Here is a 12,833-nt window from a genome sequence, read left to right on the forward strand (position 1 = left end):
TTGCTGCAACCTTAATGCATCTTCTCTTTATAAAAAAATGTCTAGTTGCTTTGCTCTCATTCACTACTACATCTTCAGAAGGTCATTGTTCTAACAGATGGAAGGCCCAAGTAGATCAGAGGTTTTGCTTATTCTTATGTATAGCGAATAGAATAGTCCATAGTGGAGAAACAGTTTGTATTTCTCTGTTCTCTTTAATTTACACACTGGAGGCCTCATTTATGGTTATTCATCTGTATTGTTTGATTTATCTAACTTTTGTAGCCAACATATACATCTTTGCAATTTAATTGTCTCTATTTGTTTTATCAAATTATCAGAACTTGCTGGTAACTGGTGCAGTTGACTGTAGCTTGAAAGGCTGGGACTTGCGGAATGTCCGGCAACCAGTATTTGTCTTGCTTGGTCATACCTATGCTATCAGAAGAGTAAAAGTAAGTTCTATTTTATTTGCCTTTGACCACCACTGAATTGTTATGCATTTCTTTTTTGAAAGTAGTAATATTTTATATTGTCTAATAACTAGGAAAAAAACAACAGGTGTTGAATATTTTAGATGCTATGGTGACTGTTGTTGGAAACTTTCAGTTTAGCACTGTAAAACATTTTGGTATTTAGCAGATTGCTGGAATTTCACAGTAAATGACATCTTTGGAGTCAATATATTTCCATGAGTGTTCAAGAGCTTGAGAGAGGGTTAGAAGGTTTACTTCAGCTAAGTTATATGGGAAGTTTTAGATAGAGAAAATACCTTCCCTTATCCATTTTTTAAATGCTGCTGTGCCTTTTTCTTTCTGTACAAAGGATTGGTATTAACATAAAGCAAGTTATAGAACTCATTGTGATTATGTATTTTTGCGTATACAAAGAAAATATCAATACATTCAAAAAGATTTAGAAACTTTATGTGTAAAAGGCTACAGATGCCTATACTGGATCTGTGTACTACTAGATCACCCACCAGCAGGATGCACCATGTTCTAGATGCATGATGACAATTTTTTCATATTAGCACTTATTATTTTTATATATTAGTGAAAGAATACCTGATCCTTTTAAAGCTTTTCAGGAACAGGTATGTTTACTAATATTTTCTAGGAAGTCTGAGCTGGCAGAAAAAAATTAATCCTGGTCAGTATTTTACTTCGCATGCACTTGGAATTTTTGATCTGTTTCTAACAACTTTAAAAGTTACTACACTTAAGTTTTAATTTGTCAGAAAATGGTGTGACTCGGGGTGTGGTTCCATATCACAAATCCTGTTTGTGGCCAGACAGCCTCAGAATCTCCTGCTCTTCCTTATCTCAGCTGCTCTTGCCTGCTGTCCCTACTGGCGGTTGCTGTCTGGTCTTATTTTTTCTAGTTTAATTCCTGCATGACCATGCTGTAATCTGGCTCGATGAAATGTTCTTCATATCAGAAGAACATATACCAGTGGTGCTTGAGATTGTGGTTTTTGGTTTGTTTGTTTGTTTGTTTTTTAAACTAGATCATTTTGCAACTCCAATTTGACAGCCATTAAGATGCATCAGTACAGTATCAATCCATACAAACTATCATATTCTTACTCTCTGACAGTGAGATCTTTTTAAAACAACTTTGCCACTAAGGGATTCATAGCACATTGTCTTCATGATAAAATGAAGAAAGGGAATGCAGAATTGTTATTCACCTTAACCTGTGATAACAGAACTTAAGGACACTTGATGAAAGTAATAGAAGATGGATTTACAAACAAATAGAAGTACTGATTTTACACATTTGGATAGCAGACTTCTTGAATTAGCACCATGCACAAAAGGTGGCATAGGCAGGCAGTGTCATCAGGTTCATGGATAGCAGCTGGTCAATAAACAGGTACTAGAAGAGCTAGACATGGATACCATCTCTAATTTCTCTACTCTCTATCATCCTGGGCTACATTAGGAAGAGTATTGCTACCAGATTGAGGGGAATGATCCTTCCCTGCTCCTCCCTGTACCAGTGAGACCACATGTGGAATACTGGATCTAGTTCTGGGCTTGCCAGTGGAAGGGAGACATGGACATACTGGAGTAAATACAGCAAAGGGGCACAAAGAAAGTTAAGAGACTGGTGTCTCTGTCCTACCAGGAGAGGCTGAGATAGCTGGGATTTGGTTAGTGTGGAGAAGACAAGGCTTAGGAAAGGTCTTATCACTGTGTATGAATGATTGGGGGGAAATAGAGAATGCAAAGCCTGATTCTTCTCAGGGACATCTAGTGAGAGTACGAGATTGGTACAAACTGAAATACAGAAGATGCCATGTAAACATAGACTACTGGGTTCAAAGACTGTTGGCCTGAACAGGTGGCTATTTTTTATGTTCTTATACCATCTCATTGAAATTTCCAATTTTGGCCTATCATGCTCTCTGTTTTCTTACAATGCCTTGACATTATTATTAGCAGTTGACCAGCAGCAGAACTGTCTTTGCACCAGCCTCTGAGATCAGTTTACTAAGTGACTTTAAGCAGACAGTGGGGAGGCTGTATATCCATACATATGCAAAGGAGAGGTATGTGAGAGTACATGATGTGGTATTTGCCAAGACGGTTTAAATATTTGAACTTTGGTAACTTTCTACTTACAGTAAGTCTATATATGTTCATAGGACTTTTACTTTAAAAGTTGTTCTGTTTTGTTTTCTTGCAGTTTTCACCGTTCCATGCAACCTTATTGGCCTCTTGCTCCTATGATTTTACTGTGAGGTACAGTATTTTTTTAATTGAATAAAAATGGAAAGATAATCTATCTTCATGTGGCTTGCAATAGAAAATAGTTCTAGAGTGGACATACTGACATGCAGTTGATGTTGCTATCAGGTATTTTCTCTCTTCTTAAGCTATATTAAAAAAGCATGGGTTCTTCACTGAAAGGCTAGGTCAGTCACTCTTCTGAATTATTTCTGCTCTGACGGATGTTTTCTGTAATCCTTTTCACATCATTCTACTTAACATAGATGTGTCCAGCTGTGATAGCATCTGATAAGTAAGTAGTAACCTCTTGAATGTAGGTGGGTGACTTCATATGTTTCTGTGACTTATTTTTATCTAAGCTTTTCATGAACAAAGCTTTTGTCCTATCAGTATCTGTGGAAGCTTTAGTATTGTCCCACAGTCTGTATGCCGAAGTTATTTAGATATTAATTCTGCAGGTTCCCCTTACTGCCAAATATGTCTGATATCACTGAGGATTTTATAATACAGCTGATCTAAGGCTGATTAAAAATGCTATGAAAGTTTGACTTGTGTTAGCACTTCTCTAAGATACACAGTGTCATAAGTTAATCCACACAAAGTACATTCCTGGTTATTTCAATCACATACTTTGATCTGCATTTTAATTTTGTAACATGAATATAGTAGCCACCACAAGTGACTGCAAAGTTGTCCCACTCACCCGAATCGTCCCAATTTGTGTCACTTCTGGCTGTGTCCTGAGTGGTCTGACACCAGACACAGAGAGTTTCTGTTTCCTAAGGGAAACATTGCTAACTCCCAGTGCCTGTATGTGTTTCTCAACCATAAATCCATATAGGTTTGTGCCATAACATCATACAAAGTTGCATCATGAAGTTAGTGTGTTAAGCATTTTAGGAATTTTTTATATTTTCAGAAATATTACTGGAAGAGTGTTACAGCTGAAATACTCTGTTTTCATCCAGCCTCTTAGTTGCAGCTCTCAGAGTGCAGCAAACAGAAACATGCAGGGATGCAAAGGGGCTCTGAAGCTCTGCTATGGATACTGTGGGACTGCTTGAGACTGTACAGTGACAGTGGTAACATTCCACGGGGAGACAGTTGCTGGAGCAGTTGTCCTTGGCACATGTGAGTCCTCAACCTCAGTAGCACTAGAGAGGGTCCTAGGCTGCAGAGAGTGCCTGGTGCCTCTTCCTGGGGCTGGAGGTGATGGTGACCTCGCCTGCAGGAGATGCACTCTCTTTGTGGTACTGTATCATCAAGGATAGTGAATGCAAGGTTGACAGAGTCTTCCCAGGTATCCTTCAGAGGTGAGAGCTCAAATCCCACAATGCAAGGAAGGAGGGATAGCTAGAGACTATGCCTCAAGAAGTAGAGGATAAGGATGAAGATTCCCATGATGGGGAAGACTGGAAACTTCTGACTTCTAGCAACACAAGCTGGAGCTATGGAACAGATTTAGAGCTCTGGAAATGGGTGAGCAAGAACAGGCTCAGTCTGGGGAGGTGTCGAAGCCAGCTGAGCCTGAATCAAGTGTCTGCACCAAAACAGAAATGTGCATCATCGCTGGAGACTACCCCCTGTTGCATTCCCTCTTGAAGCATCTGCCTGCCAGCCCGACTTGTTGTCATAGAAGCTCCATTGGTTGAGGTTTAGGAGGCTGTGGAGAGACTGCTAGGATTTGTCCAGATTCAAAACACTGCCTTTTCCCACTTACCTATATGGGTTCTCATGTCACTGTAAGAGGTGACCACAAATATATCAATAGTGGCTACATGGAATTGGGGGCCTGGGTGATGTTTTCCTTGATCTTGTCGGTGAAGGAGAAAGGTTCAGGGAGGAAGAGACATCTCCAACAAGTCAACACTTGGCTTCACAGCTTGTGTCACAAGCAGGGCTTTGTCTCTTAAAACTTCTTCTAAGTATTTGCGTACTGCGAGGCAGGCATAGGATCCATCTGACAAAGTAGGGCGAGTGCATCTTTGCCAACAGGCTCGCTAACTCAGTGAGGAGATTTTTAAACTGCAGATATCAGGGCAGAGTGACCATAACTTGAAGAGTGGTGAAAATGTGAGGATCAGGAGAAGAGTGTGGGGAACAGCATAATCCCAGAGGCTTTTGCACTTTCTCTGCAAAAGCAGCCTGACACCTGTAGACAGCAGAGGAGACAAATGGGGAATTTAGAAGTCCATGTGTAGTGGCAGAGCTGTGGCCTCTTGGGGATTACAGAGAAGTGGTGGGACCAGTCACAAGACTGTCGTGCTGCAATGGATAAAGGCTCATCAGAAAAGAGAGGCTAGGGGCTGAGGTGGTGATAATGGTAAAACTGGAAGTTCAGCAGTCCAGTCACCCCTTAAATTTTCAGTCCCTGCATGGGCTTGATCCTTTCAGAACTCGTGCCTTTCTCTTGTAGATTAGAACTGGATGGTAAACTTGCATAATAGTCCTGTCTCCCATAGGCATGTCATTATTTCAGTAAAGGACTTAAGTGCTTGAGAACCTTTCCTAAGTTTATGTTAATTGTTATTCTTTTACTTACTGTATAAAGGAGTGGTGCCTTGCCAGTGATATCCACTGTTCTGTGGTTGGTGCCAGGAGTCTGACAGTGTGAGTGCTGAGATGTCCATATGTATATAACTTTCTAGACTGCTGTACCAGCATTCTGTCTACATGAAGCACTTAGTTTTATTTATATTTAAAATGCACTTCTCACAGAATACAGCACAGTGGTCTGAGGAAGCTTATTTATGGGATCTTACTTAACATCCTTTACTGATGCAGTGCCAGCTGGTTGGCAGCATATCGTTTCTCAAAAAACTTTTTAGTCAAAAAGTGGTAATTGGTTTATTCCAGTGGCCTTGTCTGAGCAATAAGACTAATAATCATCATGCTGATGCATTGAAGTGACTTGATTTTGTTGTCATGCTCACAACTTTTGATACCAACTATATATCCTTCAGGTTTGGCACTAATGTGCTTCACACAGTATCAAAATCTAGTGCAATTTCCGCTCTGACATTTTTGTGTGTGGAAACTGTCAACAAAGATGAGGAGAGCTCCTAGCTCATATACCGGGGTGTCTGTAAATGCAACGCTTGGGGACCTTTTCACAAAGTGCCCCTCTAGACATCATTTTTTTTGTGTCCAAACAATTAGTTGTTGTGACCAGGGACAAAGGGTGGGGTTGAAGAGATGAAATACAGATTTTTAGCAGTTTTCTAAAACTATTAGTTACTGTGTTTGGTATGACTCAACACACAACAGAGAAGGCTGGATGAAAGTATTTGGAAAAGGTGGCACAGGCAAAATATTCTGTATAATTGGGGAAGCTTGTTACCACAACACTTTGGGAATATCTCTTTTAAAGAATGTAATACTGTGACTGTGTTGTACTTCTACTCCATATCCTGTACCGTCATTTACAGGAAGGAATGTAGCTCACAGTCAGAAGTAGAATTCACTTAGGAATGTTCAGAATTTGAGTGGATGCACCATACACTCTACATGCACACATGCTGACATGTCTGCACACACATGTACACACACGTGTGTATGTGTAAACATGACTACATACACATATTTTAACTTAAGAACAAAATGCATTATAAATATATAAAAGTGGAAGAGAAGTAGGGATTCCAGTACATGGTATTGATTTCAGATCTTGCTGAATCTACACAAGACCTGTGATTTTTTATTTAACCACATTTGATAGTAATTCATAGAACATTTTGTTCTTTTATTTAACATTTCTATTTGAAGCTCAGAATTGTCTGTAAGTATTAACAGATAGTAGATAAATTGGATACAGCATAGCTTACTGTTTAAGCTTTGTAATCTTAAATGTTACTGAAGCTTTGCAGTTTAACCAAACAAATGCAAATAGTGAATAAGATGCCCAAACTGCAGCGTTTTTGTTTTTTTCAGGTAACACAGCTAATTTGGCATCTAATCACAACGGACTGTCAAAAAGCAAAAACTAGTAGCTCAAAAGCAAAGTTAACAATGTTTAACTTCATCTTTTGAAAATATTATGATGGCTCCATGTGTGTGCTATATAGTTAAGGTACTGAAAAGAAAGCTGATTCACATGCCATCTTGATACTGGGGGCTAAGAAAAGAGGTGGTAGATTTGAACTTGAGCCTTTTCATACTTGAGTATGATGATTTGGATTTAACCTATCTTATAAATACTTCATTGAGACAAATCTTTCCTATGTGATTTCCTTAGTTTTCAGAATAGTTCTGGAAAAATGTAGGTCGATTAAAGAGGAGTTTTAACACAAACGAATAATTAAAATGCCAGGAAATGCACAAAGTACTGTCATGTTTCCAGGACTTTTTTGGTCAGCATGAATGTTCTTAAACCTTATCTCTATCAAAATTCAGTTTGAAAGAAAGACAGTGTCATCTCTTACTGGAATCACTGTTTTATATTTTTGGACTCTCTTCAGTATATATAAAAAAAATCTTGGTGCATTAGGCATGACAGTGCTCACCAAAATCTAAACAGAAGATCTCTTAAATTATAGAACTTCATTAAGCTAGTATCAGGCCAGATCTGGAAATAAATGCACAGAGGCTTGCCTCTGAGGCAAAAAGCTGGTTTTTGTTGAAAGGTTTACTGTATTGGACATCATCTCTGCAAGATGTTTTAAGGTAAACATGTATCTCCAGCTCTCCATCACTATGTACAAGTTCAGTAACTTGGGTCACAAAGAAGTCTTGAGAACTTCTGGAATAATGCTGCTCATAAAAGAAACAAGCTTTCATTTCATTTAATCATCCTTGTCTTTTTTTGTTTCTTCAAGGTGAAAAGATGGGTGTTTGCTCATTTGCTGTTTGGTTTTTTTTCCCCTTCACCCCCAAATGGAAAGTGGCTTCCTGCTGATCAAAATGCTTGTCACTGGTGGTTTCCAGTATGAGACTGAAAACTCTGCAGTAGAAGAACCTGTTAGTTTGAATGTCTGGGTTGATGATAGCTCCTGTGTCATTATAAAAAGTCTTTGATAGCAGAGTTTCTAGTGGTAGTCAGAGCTTTAGGCATTACATCTGATGAAACTTAACAAAATTAAAAACTGACTGTACTTTTCAATTACTATTTAACTTCATTGCAACTATAGAGTTAGTCAGATTCACTCATACACCAGTGTGAAGCATATCTGTTCTCTTACACGTTTACTTTTTGGATTAAAACAAGAATTACAATTTCAGTAAATATTTTGACATATAAATGAATGCTCAGGTTCTTGTATTTTTTAAATTCACTGGCATTTTCCTGCCTGCACATGCTAGGTGTTTTTTTTAAGTAAGTCTTATGAGATGGATTTTCTCTTAAAACTAGGAGAGTGGTCACAGGAGCTACTCATCAAATGATCCAACCTCATAAACAGATTCATATTTTTTATCTATGAAAGGAAATTTTCTGGTGCAATGAATAGCACTATAATATTGTTTAACAATAGAGCAAAGGGATATTTGTATTTTTTTCCCTCTTCATTTCTCTTAAGAAACAGGTCTGTGTAAGTTTTAAATATTTGTAATTAAAATGTTCAAGTATTTATACTTGAACTGTGGCAGCATCTGAATAGTTTTTCTTATGGAAAGTACATATTTTTTCTTCTACGTAATGCTTTTTGCTTTTTGGTTGTGAAGCTGTCTATTATTTCTCAGTTTGTCCTACAAATACATTTAAATCTCTCTTTAAAAAATGTATTTTGTCTGTCTGAAAGGCAAAATTAGGATTTTTTTTGTGGGCAGATGAGAAAACAGAACTATTGAGAGAGACCATATATACCTACAGTATTATCTGTATGTTCTTGTCAACCAGTTCTGTATTTCTCAGCCATCTGACTTACCATTTTTAGCCAACTGACCTTTCCCAGTGCTTGATGAAGAGTGGGGCATGTGTCAAAGTGAACTGAAGCTCCAGTCTAGAATTCTGGTACTAAAAGATAGGGAACATTTAGAAGCTCTTATGAGACCATATATGTCTCCAAGTTAGGGGTTTGCATCCTCTTTTTAGTTAACTCATGTTTGGGGAGAAATGAGGAAATAAAGAGTAAACTGGATAAATTCAGTCTCATAATTACGCTTAAATTTCAGTGTATCAGCAGCAACGAAATTGTTATTCCTGTACACCAACCATGTACAGGCTCGTGTCTTCATCTTTCAAGAAGGGAGTAGCACATGATGCTGCCTATTTGGCTGCACCTTGTTTTAAGGTAGAAGTACTAGAGAAGTCTTGTGCTTGCCTAAATGGAGCTTCTTACGTTCATTTTTTAGATCAGATTGAACTTTCTGCTGGCAAGAAGTATCTTCATTTTGTGAGCATGCCCTATTTTTCATGGCACTCTGTTTCTGGGCTGGGATCTTTGGCTCATACCTCAATAGAATAATGGTGGAAATATGTTCTGAGGTTGGCTTTAAGCCCATGATGATTCTCAAATCATTGTTTGGAGGAAAGTATTAAAGTTACTAATAAATTTTGCAAATTTAAAGATCTTCAAAAGCAGAAGGGATACTATGAAGGCTAATCGCTACTTGTTCTTAAACATTACTCTGTTACATTCTAGCAGAAGAACTGAAACAAACGTAACTCACAATCTGCCATTTTACCTTATAGGTGAGATGTTTGTATGGTATTTTATTGTCGTCAACTCACATATTTAATAAGGAAAAACAGTGGTGTGTATGCAGTTCTACTAGAGTAGGGTTATAAAAGTGTAAGTGGTGTGCTTTGTTTTCCCATAGAGTTCGTGAGAAGTAACCTAAAGTTAGCATTTCAGCAAGAATTACTTTGAAATAAAGCTTGTAAGTTAAGTCCTTAAAGAAGAACTATGCTACTGGAGCAAACTCAAAAGTAAAACCTATTTCAGGATTACTTTTTTGGATCCTCTTCCATTTGATTTGGCTCTAAGCAATTCTTCCTCTTTGATGCTTATGGAAGATAATACTTCAAATAAAGGCTTTCTTCTATACCTGAGCTGATTCATGATGTTGATAATTTACTGGAACTCTAATTAAATAATCTCTTAAGGATATTATTGTGGAAATAGTTAGATGTCCCCAGTTAATGCCTGAAGTAACAACATTGCCCTTATTGGCCTGTATCCAGAAGTAGCTTGACACTCAGTTCTGCTCAGACAGAAGTTTTTCCAGTTTGGAGGAAGAACTTTTGCAGGTAGCTATCTTTGCCCAGGACTTAGAGAATGGGAGCAGGAAGATGAATTGCATGATACATGTGTAGTAAACTGAGTTCTGGATTGCTCTTAAAAACTTCTTGGTTATATACATCCATATGCTACTGTGACCTTTGCCTGATGTGGTTGCATGTGCGTGGTGGAATTAGTCGTTGAGTGGGCTTTTATGGAAAGCAGCCTCTAAATAGCTGATTCACACCCACCTAAAAACACAATGTATGAAGACATCTTCTCTTTGAAACCTAAGAGTAGTAGTAAAGCTTTCATGCAGACATATTTATCTTTTTGTTGTGTTTGTTCCCTAGAAGGAAATGGGCTTGAGGAGTTGTGTTCTTTGTGCTTCCAACTGTGCATTTTCCCTGAATAATTTCCTGAAGCAACTTTAGAACCTATTGAAAACTTAATTAGATTTAACACAGAAGTTGTAGCCTAAATTTACTAGACTTGTACAAATTTAATGGGAACTCACAAGCATACAAGAGAGGGAAATCCAAAGTATTGCCTTAAGGATGCCAAAATACGTAGCATGAATTCACCACCTGTCTAATCTGGCTGGTAATCGGCAAGCTCCTCAGCATGCATGAGCAGGCTGCCACAACATGTGCATCGTGCTGACTTGTACAGACAGTGAAACTTGAACTGATACTGGCTGCTTTTTGTAGCCCAACCAGTGGTGAAGGTGCAGAGGCAGGCAGTAAGGGCAGAGTGGGAAGGAGGACAAGGTAGGAGAAACTATATTGGGGCTGGTAAGTGTTTTGGTAGGGGAACACAGGAGATATGTGTGCTAAGACAGATCTATGTGATATTGCCATGGGTGGGACAAAATCCATAGGATGACAGGCTTTTTCTTTTAACATCATGGCTTGTTTACAGTAAGCAGTCCATTTGCAATGTATGTGCAGCTTATGAATTGCATGTGAAGAATCTGTAAAACAAATAAGAAACTATCAGGAAATGAGGGAAAAGGTATACTTTCAACAGTTTCAGTGGAAAAAAGGTTTAAGAAAATGCACGCATATAGGTTGCAGGGTCACTGCAGATGTGACTGCATTTGTGTGTGCTAGTTTTAATTTACCTAATATGGGTAAAAATGTCAGTTCTGATGAAGTGGCACATTTCTGACTGTATTGGTCCATAAAAACATGATTGTCTGGCCCACTGTTGAAGTTAATGCTGCCAACTGCATAGATATACCTATAGCTAAAATAGTACAAGCATCCCTATTTGCACTGTGAATGTGATTTTTATTTTGCTATATAGCCATCCTGCTGGATGGCTTGGAAAACCTGCACTATGCTTTTAGTCTTCAGAATGCAACAGCAGTTCACTCGAAGTAAAATACTGTTGTCACCATGCTAGTCTTGGAAGCTGGGCTGTAGATAGTGTGGATTGCAAAATTGTTATGAGTGCCATCATTAACTTATCATCAATGGTTCCCAGTCCTGAGACTGTACATTTTGTTGACTTTCACTAGTAATTATTTATATATCAAAAAATGAAGGTCCCAGACAGTTTGTGGCACTTGAACTATGTTTCAGTATTCTTGAACTGTATACTGCTGCTGAATTTTTGCAAATGTGACTCCATACAACAAACAGCAAAATGCCCTATTTTTAAAATTGATTGGAACATCTTTTCTAAATTTCCGTTCATGTAGATCTGAAGTTGTCTTCTTTAGTCTTAGTTTTCAGTTATGAGCTTGTGTCTTTCAGGATTTAGTAGAGAGCTAATGTGGTAAGGAAGGCTATCGCTATAACTTAGAAATAACAAGATTTGTTTCCTTACCTTCTTATGAACAAATGTGGGAGGATGAAAATGCTGAGATGGCCTTTTGCCCTCTGTTCTGCAAAATAAGTTGTTATCTTAGATCTTGGATACTAGGAAAAAGTGAAGAGGGTTGTTGCTGTGGCGTAGCCATTATGCTGATACCACTCTGCTCATTTATGAAGGACATAACATCTACACATTAAGCAAACTGATCCTGGTGGCTCCAGTGTTTGCTATTTTACTTGAACTGGTTTGAATATACAGTGCTTTCAGTGTAGTTATTCTGATAATGAACTGTTTTTATTAAGTATTGTCACTTTTCCCAATAGGAGCAAGGCAGGGAGACCTCTGAGGTTGTTAAAGAAGAAATAAAGCGTATGAGTGACCCCTGTGAGAAGATTTGAACTGTAGAAAATTGGATTACAGCTGGCAGCCCACAAAATGTGCTGTGCTTTGCAGTCTATGGACTTTTCTAAGCAGTATACACAACCCAAAAAAGAAAAACAAATCTTTCTGTTGTGCCATCTTATCAGTATGTTATTATTAGTGTCCAGAAGAGGACTACAAAGTTGGTGAAGGGTTTGGAGGGGACGCTGTACGAGGAGCATCTAAAGTCACTTGGTTTGTTCAGCCTGGAGGAGACTGAGAGGAGATCTCATCGCATTACTCACCAGGGGAGGAGGAAGGGCAGGCGCCGAACTCTGCTCTTTAGTGACCAGTGACAGAACCCAAGAGAATGTCAGGAAGATGTGCCAGGGGAGGTTCAGGTTGGACATTAGGAAAAGATTCTTCCCCCAGAGGGTGGTGGAGCACTGGAACAGGCTCCCCAGGGAGGTGTCACACCCCAAGCCTGACAGTGTTCAAGAAGAGACTGGACAACACCCTCAGACACATGGTGTGAACTGTGGAGCTGTCATATGCAGGGACAGGAGTTGGACTCGATGTTCCTTGTGGGTCTCTTCCAACTCAGGACATTCTATGATTCTGTCTGAAAGTCCTATTCCTGAATATTTTCTTTCATGACTGAGATTTCTTGTACCTGTATTTCATCCCATCTTTTATACTTCTCCTATCCATGCTGTTAACTGCCTTGATGGACATTGCACCTAACAGGGGAGTAGCTGGGAGAAGTAGAAGCTTCAGA

The 12,833-nt window shown here is 38.7% G+C and overlaps 1 protein-coding gene across 4 annotated transcripts in view; it reads left to right on the forward strand.

The window, feature by feature from the left end:
- The window catches only part of PEX7 (peroxisomal biogenesis factor 7), a 46,426-nt gene that overhangs the window by 17,076 nt on the left and 16,517 nt on the right, over nucleotides 1-12,833 (forward strand). For 3 of the 4 annotated variants that reach the window (XR_010471391.1, XM_065057125.1, XM_065057123.1), the window contains exons 7-8: nucleotides 321-434; nucleotides 2,674-2,729. Coding sequence is in view for 3 of the 4 variants with exons in the window: in XM_065057125.1 (XP_064913197.1) it covers nucleotides 321-434; nucleotides 2,674-2,729 (170 nt within the window). In the remaining variant the exon portion in view is untranslated. Of the gene's footprint in view, nucleotides 1-320; nucleotides 435-2,673; nucleotides 2,730-12,018; nucleotides 12,279-12,833 lie in introns of those variants that run through there. The other variant, XM_065057124.1, reaches the window with a different exon arrangement.

This window comes from Columba livia, chromosome 3, assembly GCF_036013475.1.
Source record: "Columba livia isolate bColLiv1 breed racing homer chromosome 3, bColLiv1.pat.W.v2, whole genome shotgun sequence".
Lineage (NCBI taxonomy): Eukaryota > Metazoa > Chordata > Aves > Columbiformes > Columbidae > Columba > Columba livia.